Genomic DNA, 18,584 nt, shown 5'->3' on the forward strand with positions numbered 1-18,584 from the left:
GATGTCATGCCTAGAAGGACTCTCTTAAACATGACCTCACACTTACTAGGTATGGTTTGTACCGTGTTGCTGCTGATAAGCGTTGCTCTATGGGGCGCCCATATGGTTTACCTACATAATAGGGGTAAAGCCCATATGGTTTACCTACATAATAGGGGTAAAGCCCATATGGTTTACCTACAGTATAGGGGTAAAAACTTAGGGTCCTATGAATCTAGTTCCTTGGGCAATGGAAGATGTTTGCTTTTGACAATTAGTATTGTCCTCCTCGAGGGCTTCTCTTCTTCATAATCTCCATGGACAAGACCCTCACCTGCTACCATGGAGGAACCTAGAAAATTTAGAGGAGCCAATGCTCACTGAGGATCAAAATTTCCTGAATTATTTGTGCCATGCAAGAATCTCTCCCTCATGAAGACAGTACTGACCAGTTATAGACACAAAAGTGAGTCGTTCATAGCCAGATTTGGAAGGCGGTGCAAGCTGAAAAAATTCAATCCTGGACAGTTCCCCACAGAGACTGGGGCTCCAGAGAGGTAAGATCTCGTGGTTTCTGGTGGTCATTCTTCTGTTTGGCCCTATCAGAATCCAGGAAAAATTGAGTCTTTTTTCCTTTTCTATCTTTGACAGAACTCTACTTTATATCCTTGAATATTTTATTTATTTAAGTTGTAAGGCATAAGAAATACATTTGGACAGAGTGACAGAGCTCTGTTTGGCGGGTGACCCCTCCCCCACCCAAAGAAAAATATAACAACAAGAATGGTAGATATTTTTAAAATAGCCCTTGCCCTCTGCGGTTATTCCCTCTGTTACAAAGGGAATTTGCTTTGCTAATTATAGCTGTATCTGTTTCATACCCTTTTCTGCTCCTGCTTTTTTTAAGTAGGAGGTTTACCTACCTTGGATTTATTGACTGTATAAATATAATACACCATTGTGGTTATACAATGAGTTTCCCCATTTTCTCCACTAAGAAAAAAATTGATCTTCTTGCGAGTGATTTACAATGGTAAAATTACCTTAATTCATTTACTTGATAAATACATATTGAACCCTTATGTGATAGGCACTGTCCTGGGCTCAGGGAGACTGTGAACTAGGCAGACATAATTCCTACCTCCCAGACTTTATGATCTAAGGGAATAGTTCTCTTGGGGGAACATTCACATGTGAGTGGCATTTGGTACCTTCTTTTTTTTTTTTTTTTGGCCAATTCCCTTTCAAAGGAATACTTACTTGTCTTGGGTCCTTGTCTCCTCATTTGTTAAGTGAGGAAGGTGGACTACATGGTCTCTGAGGTTCTTTTCCATTCAAAAGGTCCATAATATTTTGGAAACTAGAACGTGTTTGCTCTTAGAGCCTTGGACAGCTCCACCCACCCTGTGTCAATCAGTGTACTATGGAAAGTTTTACAAAAGAAATGATCTGGCAAGGATAGTGATTCAGACAGGTGATCAAGTGCTCAAACGAGTTAAGGACAAAGTTTGAGGGTCATTCTTCTTAGTAATTAAGACATTGCTGACCATGATATGAACAATTTCAGCAGAATAATAGATCAGACTTACTCCCATTGGGTTAAGGACTAACTAGTGTAGACACTGCCCATTTCTTTGAGACCCTTTGGTCTTTAGGCAGCATTAAAACGGGAGGATGCTAAAGCTTAGCCATTGTGACTACTAAGGAAAGTAGTCAAGACTTCCTTTTCTATACTTGTTTCTAGATGTGTGAATTTCCCTGTTGTAAGTTGTTACCTTAGGTAATTTATCTGGCATCTGTATTGATAAGTGAATCAGATAATAAATAATCACGTATTATGTGATTCAATTGGAACAGATACTGGGCATAATGTATGAATCATTTCATATTGCTTAATTGCCACTTCAGAAAGATTTCTTCCCAAGCAGGTGGGGAAAAAGTGCTATATTATTGTGACGAGTAAATTGATATCCTTGTATGTTTTTACTGCTAGGAATTGTTTCTTTCAAAAAGCAGGGGAATTTGGCTAGTTTACCTCTTAAGGGAAATACTAATGCTGCTTTATCTAAATGAGCAGGATACGGAGCAAACTGGTTAAATTGTACTTAAACTGGTTGTCCCAATCTTCAGAATCTCTTGTAAAACCTAATATACAAATTAAGTCTACCTTATTTTAGGGCTTCTATTCTGTTCTTTTACGGAAGAAACCACACCATGGTCAAGAGCAGCTTTTTAACCCGAGGTTCTTGTACAGGCTCTTCAGAGAGTCCGCGTTCCCCTTGAAATGCCTTGGGACGGTTTCACACGTGCGTTTTTCTGGGGAGGGGATCCATGACCCAAAAAAGTTAAGAACGTCTGTTCTGGAGAGGAAAAGGAAAAGGAAATTTTAGGAATAAAAAGATCTTTCACTTGCCAAAACCTCCTATGTAGCGCTAAGAAGTGGGGGAGTGTGAAACAAGTGCTGTATTTTTGGTCTTGGGTTTGATTTGTTGGGGTTTAGGGTTGGTTGGTTTTAAAGGATTTAGGTGATTGGCAAATCCCTTGGCCAGATTTTGATGTATGGAAAGCCTAAGAAAATAGGTAGTAAAACTTCTGTGGGCCCCCGATGGATTTTGCCTTGAGGGACTTCCTAATCATTAGTTACAGCTCCGTGTAATATACATACATTTGTAGTAATACATGCTGTGCTCAGAATATCCCTCTCACTGTGTGCAGAAATGTGTTTATTTGCTTATGTCTCCTGTTTCAGATGTTTTTATTTTCCACGTTTTATGCTCACAGTAAGAAACTAAAACGAATTAAAGAAATTTTGAGTCTCTCTAAAAGATACTGAAACTCAGTTTGTTGTTGTTGTTGCCTCATTAACTAAGAGCAACTTGTTCTAACAGTTAAAATAAAGCTATAACTTTTTTTAAAGATTTTATTTATTTATTTGAAAGAGGGAGAGTGAGCACAAGCTCACTTGTGGGCAGAGGGACAAGCAGACTCCCCGCTGAGCAGGGAGCCCCACACAGGACTCGATCCCAGGACCCTGGGATCATGACCTGAGCCGAAGGCAGACGCTTAACCTACTGAGCCACCCGCCCAGGTGTCCCTAAAGCAGAAACTTTAAAGGAAGAAGATAGATGTATTCCACAAAGATGTTTTTTGTTTTTGTTTTTTTTGCTTCAAAATACACATCTGCTTAGGCCGAGGTATTGTTTTTAACACTTTTATAAGCAATTAGTCATTGGAGATGTGGCCCCTATCTCTTGTGGAATAGAACATGTGATTTTTAAGACTGACTGCAAATAAGGCTATTCCTTATGTAATTATTTGGGTTTAAAAAAATTTCAAATTTATTATATTTAGTTGCCAGAGGGTTAAGATCAACTATGTGATCCATTTCTAGTATGGCCAGTTTGACAACTACGTTTGAAAATCTGTTTCACTGCTTGTTTTTTCTTATAACATTGTTTCCTGCTATTGTAACTAAGCTGTCCTGCCTTGCAGCTTGACTTTTTCATCTGACATCTTAGACGGACATGCCAGTGGTTTCTAAGCCACACATTTATGTAGCTATTATGCCTTATTTCCGTTCCTCCTTAGGATAGACCCTGTCCCACCTGTAGTCAGTTCGGTTCGAACAGTGGTTTTGTCATGGTGATTATTTTATGATTGTATGAAATGGGACAAATTTCGAGAACATGATTGAGCCAGTAGCAGAATTGGTTGGCATATGCCCATATGATTTATTTAGTTTGCTTCCTGCTTTGCCATACCAGGGAAGAATCCAATTCCTCCCACTTCCTGAAAGTCAGAGGAGGGATTGGAGGACACCGAAGCGAAAGACACCTTATTTTTACCCCCAGAGTAGCTTATATAATGTCAGGAAGGGCTTCGATGAAACCACCGGCCCTGCTTATAGATCTTATTTTCCAAGCCTTTCATTATTTTATTTGCCCTTTTCTGAACTCTACAATTTCCCTCTCTTGTAGCTGGTTCGATGCCCAGAACTGAATGCTGTGCTCCAGCTGTGGCCTCACCGGTGCTGAATAGAGAGGAAGAGCCACCTCCATAGCTTACATGTGATTCCTCTGCTTATACAACCCAATACTGGATTTACTTACTTTGGCAAGACAGCTGCACTCTGCACTGTATTTAATGTTACGTGTACTGTAACCCTGGGTCTTTCTCCGCATTGCTGCCGTTACACCCCCAATCCTGCCAATCTAAAACTCCTCCCTTTGTTACCTGCCCCCCCCGTAGACCCCCCCCTTGCCTTCATCCACAATGAGTGTCATCTTTATGCTTTCATTTCCTTTCACTCCAGTCTTAAACTTTGGCAGAACTTTCCCTCTGTCTGTAAATTATCAGTTGTCAGCCATCTTGCTTTGGTAATGGGACACTCTTTCAAGTCTTCTCTGGTTCTTTTCCTGTTGGAGTCGTTGAACACTTGGCATTTCTTCCAAATCGAATACCTCTGAACTCCTCTGATTTGACCACCTGATCAAGTTGTTACCTATCCTTTAGTTCTTCTTTCCAGATTTTCTTGACTCCTCCTGACCTCTATCCCTCTGACTTCGTTCAAGATACAGTATTATCTCCCTCCTCTTCCCCAGGGAGGACATTGTAATACTGATTTACCATGGAAATTTCTAGCAATAAGGGAAGTGTTATTCTTCTCAATTGTGAATAGACTGGTCTTTAATAATTTTAAGCGAATTCTTTCCCTGCCCCCGCCCTGAGATCTTAATTAAAAAAAACAAAAGCTAGGTTAAATTACCATACATTTCTAAGACAAGTGAGGTAACGAGAGAAGGAAGGGCAGTGAGGTATTTGTGTTGAGTAGGAAATGGCCTTCCAAGAAAGCTAAACTGAGATTCTTGTTGGGTTTGGCATGGCTGTCTGAGATGGGAGGTGAGACTTTGTTTTTCCTAGATTCTGGAGCATTCTCTTAATCTCAGATTTAGAGTAGGTTTTTAAGTTGGCTTATTTAGGACTGTTGACACAGACACACAGTCATTTAATTGCCTGCTTTGGTTCATCATTTAGAGTGTGGGAAGTGTAACTTTTTCTGATTGGAAGGTCTCCATATGCTCCTTTTATCCATTTCTAAAGTCCCTGCAGTTCCACCAAATTCCAGTGTCTCCTGTAGTGGTGGTCAAGTTCATGTTTGAGTTCTCACTTTTTTTTTTTTCCTATCTTAGTTGATGTGTCCCTATTCCAACAGCCTCTCCTTGGATCTGTGGATCTTTTACTGAACCCAGAAGGTACCTCTTATGTGTACTTATGTCTTGAGAGAGTTAACATCAATTTGGAAATCTTTAACATTATTTCAACGTATCAAATTCCTATCGTATGGATTTAGGAATGACCAAACATTTTTCCTCCAGGCCCCTGATAGATATTTTACATATCAGCACATTACACTGTTAAAGTGTATTACGAAAGTACACTACGAAGAAGGAGGTGGCAAGATCTCTTAGCCTGAAATGTATCCTCTGACTGTTCTTCTGTATCTAAAATCAGTAGATAGTGCTAGTTCCCTTATTCACAATTACATAAGCCAAGTCAAATTTTAAGCTGAATATGGTGGTTTCAAAGAAAGTAAATCTCTTCTGTGGTTTCCCACCATGTACATTGTCAAAGATTAGTGGTTTTGCTTTATGCCCGTATCACATCCTGATAAGGGTGGCACCTTTCTTCAAAGGAATGTCCGTTTTGTTCCTTGACTTCTGAAATAACCCTCAGTGACAGATCTGACCGGGCTCTTTTGTGTGCTGCATGCTTTTCTCTAGGCAGCCAGTAAGTAGTGAGTGGTGGCGTCTCCATTTATGGCCTTGGAAGGGTGAAGGGGACACGGCCGGGACTCTCCATGTACGGTCGGTCCTTGGAGGAGTTGAAAAGAGTGGTTGGGGTGTTCTTGGAGGCAGAAACTAGACATCGTAAGATAAAAATAAGTTGGCAGGAGATGTTTGCAATTCAAATTCCAATCCCTGCAAGGAGGGCAGAGGGCACTGGGAAAGGGGAGTATATAGAAAGTCAAATGAGATCTGCTGCAGGCATTTGTCTCCTTCCATTGGAAGGGTTGCCCTGTGACACATTTCCCAAGTTCGTGCCTGATTTTTTTTCTAGAAAGTTTTGTGTTATGTAGCTGTGACTATCTTTTACAAAGAGAAAGAGAAGGAACCGTTTTTTAAAAGAGTGTATTAATCAGAAACCTCAGTTCTTTAAGGCATCATTGGAGGCACCAGAAGAAATCTCTAGAAAGGGAGGAAAGCAGGTGCTTCTGCAGGGGGTAGGCTGGCTGGTTTTCGGAGGGGGTGACTAATCACTGCTCTGTTTACATCTGAGAAAGATTATCCTGTGTGTCATGCTTTTATTATTCCTCTTGCCCATCTGGGATTTCTAGTCTCAAGGGACAGATCTGCAAAGTATTTGACAGTGTCTTCTAGTCGTTTGTCAACTGTGATTTGAAGATACGGAACTTTCACAGAAGCTCTGTGAAGATTATTAAGAGTTGTTGCAGTTTGGTGAGATTATGTGATATATTGGCTTATGGAAAGTAATCTCACATTTAGGAGAAACCTACAGTCTGGCTAATGCGTGTAAATGGAGTCTGGGGTGAACCGGTTTTGCAGAGTTGAGTTAGAAGGTATTTGGGAGACATCAGGGGAAAAAGGTCTTGCCTCTCCAGAAAATTCTGAGTGAACTCGAGTCAAGGAGAAGGGAGGTTAGAAGAAACAAAAGGAGGAGAGATGGGGTGGACACTGGTAACGCTAAACTAAATTTGGGTGCTGGGACTAAGTCCTTGATTTATCCTTTAAACTATCATGTAAGATGGAGTGAAGATACACCATTAACTAAGGAAACTGGGCTCATGATCAGAAGTATGCATTAGAAGACCACGAAGAAATGGAAGGGTTGTGAGAGATAATAAAACCTTCCGAGTTTTCTCTGCGGACTCACATAGTGATTTTTATTTGCTGTGTGGCACAAGGCAGAGAAAGAAGTGAAATGATACCCCGTCCACCTCACTTACCCCCCGCCAAGAGGAAATTATTGGCCTCCTTTGTTGGTTTGTTTAGCTAGCAGTTTGAGTTGGTCGCGTAGAGCTGAACTGGTTGGTCTTTCAACGTAGGAATGAGTGTATTGTTTCTTGACAGTTGGTGTCGGAGGCTGGGGTCTGCAGTGTGATCGATTTGACCTCCTTCAAATTTTAGCAACTTCCCTAAAGACAGAGTAAGTTAGTAAGGATTATGGACTCTGTAAGTAATATCTTTCACTAGCTGATTCGTGTAGGCAATTGTTTTTACCCTGTTTTCCTTCTTAGGAGTAAGGAAGGTTATATTCTTTGCTTTGGGAAATTCTTCTTTCTGTCCTCCCTTCCCTCACTTTTTCCAAATTCTGGGCACAATAGCAGCTCTTTCTCTTCTGTGGCAGGTGTGCATCCTATTGGCTGGCTGGTATTTCTTGTTTTCTTTTTTTTTTTTTCTTATTCTTTTTTAAAGGGGGGGCGGGGGTATAAAAATATGTGTATGGGGTACATGCAATAATGTTGTAATGTTTCTTGTTGTTTAATGGATGATTAATTGCAAAATAATTGTTTGAATTATAACATGTTTGAGTAAATGCTAAATTAGTTTTTTTTTCTAATATAATAATGAATTTGAAATCTAGCATTCCTGTAACAATGTGTCTATGTTTGTCTGTCTGTGTCTGTCTAATAGTAATTAATATCTGTGGTCCGTACCTGGAAGAGGAAGTACAGCTTTAAAGGAATAACAAAAGACTTTGTGTCTTAGACCCTTCGCAGGTGTTACAGTCGGGTGAAAGAACATGGTGTTGGGAAAAGAAAGAGCAGTTACACATTTGAACAGTTGGAACAGGTGTTTGGTCAGGGAGGATGGGATGCTCAGCCCTGCCAGCCTGTACTTATTAACAGTAGTGGCTTGTACCAGGAGCTGGAGTCAGATGGCAGCACTATGGAGGAGTATTCACAGGAGGACTGGGGAAACCACAGTCAGGATCTCCATGGCTATCCAACAGATCAGGAATTGGGTAAGGAAGCCAATATATATGCTACTCACCGTGTGTGTGCGTGTGCGCGCGTGTGTGTGTCTTTATATTTGCGCCTGTACTTAGTAACCGTCATATCTTCTGGTACTGTTCCCACTGTCAGCACAAGGCACACGGCCAGCCTACTTGGGGCAACTTGGGCATCGTTGGTTTAGCCCTAAATTGCCAACCAGTGCTTGGTGGAGTTATTTGGATTCGGCCATGAGCAAATTCCTAAAGACACAGAATTCCTAATCAGTGACAGGTAGAATCTTATGCAATTTAAAAATCCTGCACCTCCCAGTTCTAAGACAGCTGCCAAGAATGTTAATTCTTAGTGCGACTGCTTGAGACATGACTGTCTTTTCCTTCCTTTATCCCAAATACTTTTCTCTTTATGATACAGAAAAGGTCCCCAGCCAGACTTTAGTCTGGGGGAAAAAAAAGAAGAAGAGGAAGGAGAGAAGCCTCAGTTCATGTTGAAAAGAGCTGATATTGGAATTTTAACAGTGATCACACTCCTTCAAAATTGACTAAGGATCCCATCCGAGCAGTAGCTGGAATGATTTGGACTTAGCATTAAAAGTGGAAAACAAAACTCCTGGCCATCAAATCCAAACTGGGGTGTCCTAATTAAAAAGGGGTCTATGTAGTTGTTTTTTGTTTCTTTTTGCAACAAATGCTCCAGTTTGGATTTTCATAATTTGGAACTCCGAATCCAGTTTCTGGTGCAGGCACTGTGCAGGCACACACAAGTTGTGTGATGAGTGTTCACTTCTAAGTAAATGTTCTGACTCCCCAGTGAGCTACTCAGCCAACCCTCCAAGGAAGTATAAGTATTATTGGCACTATAAATGTGCTTCCCTAGCTTCAGATAAAAGTCCACAGGCACGGTTTTACGGAATTCCTGATGATAGAGAAATGCCAATTCAAAAGAAAAAGGATTAAATGCTAATATCTCTTACAAATGCTATTTTCTTAATCTCTCAAATATTGGAAGGGAAAAGGAGAGAAGAAAGAGGCTATAAAACTATAAGGCTAACGCAATGTAAGAGACTTAAAGATTGGGAGACTAAAAAGGGCCGATGCCAAGTGATGGCTACCTTTTAATTTCTAAACAGTAATGAGATCTAAATTGCTTTGGCATCCCATTACTCGGGTTTTGCCCTAGAGAATTAAGTTTTTCCCAAACCTTTGGGAAAAAATAACACGCAGAGTATGTTCGTCGTGATGTTTGGGGGAATAATTGCTCTGTAAAACCTACATAGAAAATTGAAACAGAAGAGACTCATTTTTCATTCTTGTTCCTTTAAAAATCATGTTTGCAGTGAAATTAAGCTTTAAGCTCCTAGCTAGAAATCCACTGGTGACCTTGAAGAATTTTATACTTGTAGAGCTGGTTTCTGATCTTGCATATAAATGTACGCATCTCATTATATAAGAGCTATATTTATAAATCTGGCATCGGACAGTGTTTGACACTAGAATTGCGGCCTTGCATGGGAAAGTACGGAACAAACAGTAAACACAGTTACTTCTCTACCTAAATGTGTGCTACTTAGAAAAATATAATTTGTTTCAAAAACCTTGCTTTTCAGATGAAATACCTGTCACAAAGAGAACATTAAAAATAAAACAAGAGTCTTCTGAAGAAGCACAGTAAGTAGATGCTTCTTTCTACAAAATGTATTTACCTAAATTGACTGACCGTTGGGAAGACCCAGAAAGTCACTGCTGTCATTAACCATGTATGGAAAATACTGCCATACCATTGAGGGAGCAGGTGGACTCCCTCAGTTTGCCAGTAGTTAATCTACGCTGACAGTTTTGTACACAACATGAAGAAATGAATGTATTAGCGCAAAAATAAGTGTGTTGATGGTGTTTGCCTGTACTCGAGTGTGGCTCTGTGGGTGTTTAATTACGGTGCAAAGATCATTCACGGAGCCCTGAGTTTATCTGGGGCTGGGTGAGATGACTGGAGTGCCAGAGGCACTTACGTTCCTTGTAACATTACACTTTGGGGATCAAGAAGCAACCCCTTAGGTGGCCTTTTTATACATTTGAAAAAGAAAGCCATTGACGGATGAAAGATGGAGTCCTGGGCCGGGGTCCTTCTGCTTGCTACATCACCTGATTCTCCCCCTAAGAGTTCAGCATTATCTCTTCTGTAAGGAGACCACAGGTCTCTGAGTTTCAGTGATACTAAGTTTGTGGTTCTTTGAAATAACTTTAAAGAGGTCCCTGATTAAATCTATGAAACAAATATATTAAAAGATAAATTTAGGGGGAAAGTAGAGGAACACCATTTTTTTTTCAACCTGGTCATCTCAAAGCATGGATAGCACCCATTTTTTTTCCTTCTGTACTTCATTCCACGCATGCGATCTTGGTGTTTGAGGGGATGGTGGACAAAGGGGGAACAGGCAAGATGGAAAGCGCTGTGATAAGCAACAAGCAATATAAAAAAGAAACTGTTGTTTTCACTGAGCCAACCACCACCACCACCACCCACTTTGCAAATGCTCCTGTCTTTTTCAGAGTATCTGTAGAACCAAAGAATTCCCGGTATCCGCTACTCCCATGGGGGGGTGGGGGTGGTGGTGAAAGTTTAGGGATCAAGAATTATTCCTTAAAATTGTAACCACTCCCCACTCCTCAAAAAAGAACTTTATGACTCAAGTCAGTAAGCTCGAGGTTGTCCCTTGCTGGGAAGTAGGTCTGTTTTCCAACTGTGATATCAGAATGTCCCAAAGGAAGGGAAACTTTGATGATGAATATTTAAAAAAATGCATTATTACTAATCCATCTCTTCAGACCCCCAGTCTCCAAAAAGGCCATTGTCTCTTTCACTAAAATGTCCCATCTCTCCCTTTCACCACTTGGACCTTGAGTGGAGGTCCAGTTGATGTAACTGGAGGTGAACTCAAACTTCACAGAATTGGTGTCCCTACCCTCAGACCATCTGCCTTCTCCCGCGGTTGGAACTTCAGAAATCAGGAACTAAAATAGACCATTCTCCGGAGCCATTTAAATAACTGGGTCTCATTTTTACTGTGCTCCATAGTTTTGAAAATGTGATGAGCCTTAGGCCCAGGGATCTTCAGGCTGACATCAGATCCGCAGGGCAAGACACCGCTAGGGTCCGTAGAAATGGCCAGCTTTGCCGCCTCTTCTCCAGGTTTTAGCTCACACGGTGAGCAATTTTAAAGTGGTTCCTAATAGGCCATTCATTTTCCAGGGCAAGTTTCCTCAGAACTATTCCTTACTGATGATTTAGGGCTAGGACAGTGCTGACTAAAATAACTTCATCTGGGCATTGGATTTTTTTTCCCCCTCTAAGTGTAGATGGGGTTAGCCTGAGCTAGCGGACATAACCTGTGGTTAAAATACACCATCCTTCATCCATAAAGAAGAGTCACCCAACCTGCTCATTTAGTCAACAGTGATTTGCAAAGTGCCTATTTTGTGTCCGGCATTGAGATAGTGAGCAGAATAGACGAAAGTCCCTGCCCTCCATCCCAATGCTTAGCTGAGTCCTAGAGATCAGTGCAGCATTTCGAAAGAGGACAAGGAAGGATGATGGCTACGAAAGAGAGCTTCTCTTCAAAGCATTCGTGCAGAAACAGGGCCTAGATCTTCACCTCACGAGCACCAAGCTAAATGTGAATGATTGAGTGCCTTCTGTACCCTGAGAAGAAACAGTTCTCCAACAATGCAGGGATTTCATCTAGATGGCCACTCCGATACTTGAGAACTTCCACGACAAACTAAAGAGTGGAAGCTACGTCTAGGGCAGTCTTTGGCTCCAAGAAACAGCGGGTGATCAAATCTTAGCATTGTGTCATCTTGCAGAGAAAGCCAAAGAGTAGAGGACAGACTGAGAATGACCATGTGGACGGTTCCCCAATTTGTTCCCAAAACTCTTCCCCTAGAAGATACAAGGATTTAATAGGAAACTTTCAAGCATCTGTCTCCTTCCAAGAAGCTGTTAGCAACCATGTCCACCCTCTTCTCTTTGCCTACGTTTGATCATACATACGGGTGGTTGTTGAGTATTTTTGTAGCTTGAACCGATGACGTGTGTAGACTGTAATAGATTGTTGCTAAGTTAATATTGAACAGACTTCAGTCTTTCAGTATCAAAGTCTTGCCATACCTGAGAAACAAACTTGTAATTACATAGGCTGATACATATAGTCCATGAGTTATCGTGAAGTATCAGCTACAATTACATGAGTTAAAGCAGCGTTAGAAACAAAAACTTCCCAGCACACTCGGCCTTACTCTGTTAACTGTCCAAATCCAAATTGAAATTATTTCTATACTTTTGCTCCCCTTTAGAAAATATTTTCTAGAATAGTCCCCATTCAAGTTCATTTTTCCCTCTAAGCTTGATGTAGACCTTTTCCATCTGAATTCTCAGATCTTAATTCTGTGCTTAGCAGACAATTCTTCTGCATTTGGGAGTAGTAATGAATTTCAGACAAACAGAAGAAAAGATCATTTTGTTTCTGCATCAGGTCATTACACATAATCAGTTGTACATTTCCTGCAGCAAGCATGTGTGGGTCAAAATTACTGAACTCTCAAGAACTTCCAGGTTAGAAATTAAGCTATTCATTATTTTCAGTGATACTGGATGCCATTTTGAATACAACATCCTTCATCTGCTTTTGGTACTTAGGTCTGAAGGCCGTCCTATGCATTTTAATACCCACTTCATAAGTCAGTCAGAGAAAGATACCATATGATTTCACTCGTATGTGGAATTTAAGAAACAAAACAAGCAAAGGGAAAAGAGGGGGATAAAGCAAGACACAGACTTTTTAACTATAGAGAACAAATTGATGATTCTCAGAGGGGGGATGGGGATTAAGGGGTGCACCTGTTATGAGGAGCACTGGGTGTTGTATGGAATTGTTGAATCACCAGATTGTACACCTGAAACCAGTATAACACTGTATGTTAACTATACTGGAATTAATAATTATAAGTTAAAAATTTTTTAAATTCTTGATCCTTGGGTTTCTGAAATCCTAGGGTCTTATATATCAATAGTTACTAAGTTTAATACAGCCAGACTATAGAAGTAATGGAAAGCAGTTTATCATTCATTCCTAGAAATTTCCTAGGAAAGAGTGTTTCTGAGATTTTAATACTATGTTTATCTGGACCTGCACTGTCCAATACGGTAGCCACTAGTCCCATGTGGGGGACTAAAAATTTCCATCTCATACTGGTCACATTTTAAGTGCAAATGGCTACCATATTGGACAGCACAGATAGCGAACATTTGCATCATTGCAGAAAGTTCTGTGGCACCGTGCTGAGCTACACACCTGAGGGATTTGACTTTGTATTTCTCTTTCTAGGAAGAGAGACATCATGCAAAATATCGTACAGATTTTGGAATCCGTCCAATTGAAATGGGAACTGTTTCAGAGCTGGACGGACTTTTCAAGGCTTCATCTTTCTAACAAACTGGCCATTTTTGGAATTGGTTATAATACCCGTTGGAAAGAGGATATCCGTTACCATTATGCGGAGATCAGCTCCCAGGTGCCCCTTGGCAAGCGACTGCGGGAATACTTCAACTCCGAGAAGCCTGAGGGACGGATCATTATGACCCGCGTGCAGAAAATGAACTGGAAGAATGTTTACTACAAGTTTTTAGAGATCACCATTAGTGAAGCTAGGTGCCTGGAGCTGCACATGGAAATTGACTGGATACCCATTGCCCATTCCAAACCAACTGGTGGGAACGTGGTGCAATATTTATTGCCGGGAGGCATTCCCAAAAGTCCAGGCCTTTATGCCATTGGCTACGAAGAATGTATGGAGAGGCCCCCTTCGCCACACCTGGAGCGACGTTCTCTGGACCCGGGAAAGGAGGGCCGGGTTGACTTGGAGACCCTCTCGGCACAAGCCTCATTACAGGTGGAAATCGAACCCACCCGAATAATCTATTGCTACCTCGGGATTGCTGAGGTCAGGACTCTCCAGCAATGCTTATTTTTACATTTCCAGGCAAATACCAAAACCTTCAGCAAAGATTGGGTTGGTATTAATGGGTTTTTGTCTCAGAACTGTATTGTGGATCCTGGAGTTTCCCCCAAATCCATCTATATCAAATTCGTCGAAGTAGAGAGGGATTTTCTTTCCGCTGGCTCTTTAGTTGAGTGCCTGGAAAAAGCCATTGGATACCCCTTAAAATTTAACAACTGAATGTCATCCTTCATAAGGATTTGGGCTCTTACCTCCCTCTTCTCTATTCACTTTGCATTACTCAGACTGCCCCTCACCCAGATGCTGCCATCAGACTCTCCATGGACACTCTTTCCACAATCGGGCCAGTACAACTTCGGCGGAATCATACTAGACCTTGGGCAGAAAAAACAGACCTCACTTGAAAATGCTCATTTTGAGCAAGCAAGAAATACAGCGAACTTGCATGGTGGGTCAGCCGTTTCTTTTTTAAAAAACAAAAAGACAATTTTTAAATGGATTTTAGAGCCCTAATATAAACAATGTAGGTACATTCCATATTGGACAAAACTTATACTTTGAGTTTCATATGAAATTGAAAAATTGTATTTTTTTCACGATGTTTCATTTTTACACATCTCTATGTCTCTATATAAGTATTATTTACAACCCTGAATAAATAAGCAATAGATAATGGCAAGTTAAATCTTGAGTCACAGTAAATAAGACTGTTTTTCAATATCACCCTTAGCTACTATTGTATATAATTTAGAGTTTCATTTTTTTCACCAACCAAGTGTTTTGCTATTCCCAATCAGTGTTGCCTGCAAAGACCTTTGTTTCTGTGATGTACCAACTTTACGGTTGTGTTGCCATTTAAACTTTTTAAAAAAAAATTATTAAAGTAATTCTTGGCCTCTTGGAGTACTAGTCGTGCTTTTTGGAGCAGGGTGCAGGCTCACTGGTAGTGTGGCCCTCTGCTCTCACTTTACTGCTCAGAATGTACAGAACAAAGGGGGCAGGGTATCGTCACACTCTTGCACTCTCTGTACCCCACTGACCAGTGTCATTATTTCTTGTCAGAGTACTAAAGTCACTGGACATTTCATTTTGTATTTCTTTTTGAAAAATGACTGGGATATTCCTTCTGACCCTACATACGTGAATGTGTAAGAGAACTTCATTTCTTATCTTTACACTCGGTGATTCCCCCAACATCTCTCAGGTACTCTCCTTTAGATGGACTGCAAAGCCAGGTAAGAGCTATAATTTTCCCCACTTTTTTTTTTATACTGTTAAAATTGCATCTTGATAAAAAATATTCTTCTCTTTCCTACAACCTGAATGACCTCAAAGCAGTGATTTTCTCATCCTGATACTTCTTGATTGGTTGATGCTTATTTTTTGAAGGCTAGAGAGCTTATAATCAATGGGATGACTTTTATTAATGTCATTTTAGTCTAGGTTTAATGCTGTTTTCTGATATGAGCTGCTAAAAATGGATGCTAGTTGGGGCGCCTGGCTGGCTCAGTTGGTAGAGCATGTGACTCTTGATCTTGGGGTCGGGAGTTCATGCCCCACGTTGGGTGTAGAGCTTACTTAATAGAACAAACAAACAAATAAGTGGATGCTAGTTCAGGGAGAGTATAAATATTCTTGGAATTTCAGTGTAGCACCTCTTCTCCCTGGGTACAGTCGATAGGGATGGGCCATAGGAAATTCTCAGACTTTGCTTTTCTTTGGACCTTGGAATTACAGACCTAAGGCTGAGGCTCCATTGAGCATCTTTTAGCAGTCACTTCTTAATATTCGGTGCTGAGTGCTGCAGGAAGAAGCATTACCAGGAGTACTGCATGGCCTCCCCCAGACTTTGCCACCGACCAACCCCAAAACCAACATGCTTCATGCATTTTTTTTTCTATCCCACTTCCCATTGTTGTTTATTTACTTAGCTGGGGCAGATCATTTGGGGAACATTTAGTGAGGGTGTTTCAGATCTACCTAACATCACTGAGAATGGGGCATTACTAGAACACCGTGAGCAGCACAGAGAAGAGGGCCAAGGCTAGATCCAGGAACCAGTAAGTTTTCACCACTTGGCTTGGGATGAGTGAGTGGTAGGGGCAAGAGGACGAAGCAGCATTGGGAAATGGAAGCTTGGAAAGAAAGGAGCTTGGTGATAACTGAATTTCCGGTTTGTTTGGCCAGAACAATCTGGGAGAGAGGATAGCAGGGTGTTGTAACTATATGAGCATTGCTAAAGACAAAACGTGGACCTTAATGAAGCCCTAGAACTGAGTCAAGGGGGATGGAGACACTATGTTCAAAGGTAAGAATTAGCACAAGAAGACGCTTTGAGAGATGTGGTGAAGTATGCTTGGAAGAAACGCTAGTGACCTGCATGTCTCTTAACATATGAAACTATGAACTTAGCTCTTGCGTGCAACATGTTTCTGGAAGCAGTCTCCAGGCCACTCCTGGGTTATCTGCCAACACTCTCATGTTACACGAGGGTAGAGAGCAGTGTTCATCCTAAGCGGCATCCTGGCAAAAACTCAGAAAGGAACGGAGCTGCTCTGCTAACTTCTGTCACTTTGACTGACTCGGGGTCAGCAGAAAGAAGTGGTTGGAATAGCAGTTAGAGTGGGAGATCTTTTGGTTGGGGTGAGGGCAGTGAAAGAGTCCTAACGGGATGGCCCCTGGGTTACATGGAGAGATGCACCGCCTGTCCCATCTTTGGTTGTAGCTTTACTTCCGACGTTGCAAGTTATTTGGGATCCACTTTCTAAAGGAGAAGTGAGCTACAGAGAGTGAATGCTGAGGTTCCGCCTTATAAAACACTTGATAGGGATGAGCATAGCCCGTGTAATTAGATGCTTTGGCGTTCCTGGGATACTACCAAGAAACTTTGTGCTTCTTTTCTTGGAAGGAGTTGCTTATTTGGGGTAACTTAACCCTAGTCTGCAAATGAAGGAGGGGTGTTTACAGGAGGTGGTTTGCAGTGTAAAGAAAAATTTGAGTGAATAGAAAAACCAAACCAAAAACCCCCAAGTGCACGCACACACACACACACACACACACTCCTTGACAATCCAAACTTGTAGGTCCTTGCATAAGGGTATGAGACTGTCAGTTATCTGTTTCTGTTTCCTTTGCGGCCGCTGAGCTGCCAAGCATTTGATTCCAAGAGTTGCAGGAGCGGCCCTGTGTTTGCACAGGCATTTCTCAAACCACTGCACGGCAGGTATTTGAAGATTTGAAGAGCAGCCAGGCAAGTCACCCTAGGCAGAAGCATCCGAGAGGGTCTGTGGGGCACTGCATAGAAAAAGACCTTGTTCCATGCAGGCACCAGGACCACACTCGGGGTTAAAACAGAGCAGAACTGTGTGGAATAAATGGAACTGGAGGCCTGGCTGCTTTCCTTCCCAGTCAACTGCCACCCAGAGCAAGCAGCGCCAAGAATTCCTTGTTATGCTTTCTGCCCCCGGTGACCTTTGCTCGGTGGTTAAGCTGTGCCCTAATGTTTGAAGCATCTGTATTGGGGCTGTTGGACTGAGAAGCAAGAACAGGTGCGTGCCCTTCGGTGAGGGCTCTGCGGCCGCCAGAGGGCGCACAGGTGCCTTTGGACCGACTGGCGGTGGTGCCCCAGGGGTGGGGGTGGGGGGCGGGGGACGGTTAAATTAAATTCACAGCGGACGAGATCTGGTCCCGGGAATTAAAGGATCAGAGCGGGCCTGATGGCTGATGGGGGGCAGCAAAGATACGGGGATAAAGAAACGGGGGACTTTGTCCGGTCTCCCTTCCCACAGCGCCCCCCCCCCCATCCCCGGTCAGCATAAGGCCCATAAGCCATTCTTTTCAGAGGCGCGGAGCTGGGAGCCGGGCTCCTGTTTCCTCAGTTTCCTACTCAGCTCCTGGGGCTTCCTTGCGCCAGTCCTCCCCCTTCTCGGGGTGTAAGGCACAAGACCGGGTGACCTGGGGACTGAGTTTTAGGGAGACTCTGAGGACGTGCTGAGAGTCCCTCTCTCCGCCGCCCGCAGGTGCAGACATTCCCCTCCCGCCCCGGCCGGCGCGGCCCTGGGCCTTCCCCGGAGCAGCGGCGGGGGCCCCTGCGGGGGCCGCCGCATCTCTTCCAGGTCCGCTCCTCCTGCCCGGCTGTGGGGAACCCGGCCCTCTCCCGCCGCTCCGCCCCACACCCTGCGGAAGCCCAGTGACTCCGGAACAACGCGGCTCCCCTCTTCCTCCTTCAGGAAGGCCGCCCCGCTTAGGCGGAGGACGCGGTACCCCCAAGCTCGGAGCAGTGGTCGGGCCAGAACCCCGGCCGGCTCCTGGACGTCGGAGAGTCCCCCAAACCTCCCTCCGTTCCCCGTCCTCCTTCCCACCCGCCGGCGGCGGTGCGGGAAGTGTATGGCCCCAGTGTGGCCGTTCAGAACCCTTCCCATTTCCCCGGGCCCCCGGACGGCTGTGGGGGCACCGCGACTTACCCGACCCCACCCTGCGTCCTGCCCGGGTGGAGGCCGCGAGATCCGGCCGTCCGAGCGCGGGAGCCGCCCCCCCCCGCCCGGTGGCGGGTCACC

At 43.0% G+C, this 18,584-nt stretch overlaps 1 protein-coding gene and 1 long non-coding RNA gene across 8 annotated transcripts in view; one reads left to right on the forward strand and one right to left on the reverse strand.

Moving 5' to 3' along the window:
• The window catches only part of MSANTD2 (Myb/SANT DNA binding domain containing 2), a 31,365-nt gene extending 16,434 nt beyond the window's left edge, over positions 1 to 14,931 (forward strand). Inside the window, exons 1-4 of one of the 5 annotated variants that reach the window (XM_045798039.2) lie at positions 2,339 to 5,231; positions 7,767 to 8,022; positions 9,618 to 9,678; positions 13,395 to 14,931. In XM_045798039.2, coding sequence (XP_045653995.1) covers positions 7,947 to 8,022; positions 9,618 to 9,678; positions 13,395 to 14,247 — 990 coding nt within the window. In that variant the 5' untranslated portion in view covers positions 2,339 to 5,231; positions 7,767 to 7,946 and the 3' untranslated portion in view covers positions 14,248 to 14,931. Of the gene's footprint in view, positions 1 to 2,338; positions 5,232 to 7,766; positions 8,023 to 9,617; positions 9,679 to 13,394 lie in introns of those variants that run through there. The other 4 variants (XM_045798040.2, XM_087868330.1, XM_045798037.2 and 1 more) reach the window with 4 other exon arrangements.
• On the reverse strand, positions 1,192 to 18,573 carry LOC123792699 (uncharacterized). 3 transcript variants are annotated; one of them, XR_015726981.1, is made up of 4 exons: positions 18,492 to 18,573; positions 8,052 to 8,253; positions 7,004 to 7,192; positions 1,192 to 2,339 (listed from the first exon to the last, which is right to left on the reverse strand). It is a non-coding gene; the product is annotated as an uncharacterized LOC123792699 (long non-coding RNA). The 3 variants fall into 3 exon arrangements; XR_006779762.2 differs by lacking the exon at positions 18,492 to 18,573 and adding an exon at positions 14,280 to 14,382; XR_015726980.1 differs by lacking the exon at positions 18,492 to 18,573 and adding an exon at positions 12,062 to 13,401.
• Between the last annotated feature and the right edge of the window lie 11 nt (positions 18,574 to 18,584).

Source organism: Ursus americanus, chromosome 16 (assembly GCF_024610735.1).
Source record: "Ursus americanus isolate L20-20 chromosome 16, mUrsAme1.1.p, whole genome shotgun sequence".
Classification (NCBI taxonomy): domain Eukaryota; kingdom Metazoa; phylum Chordata; class Mammalia; order Carnivora; family Ursidae; genus Ursus; species Ursus americanus.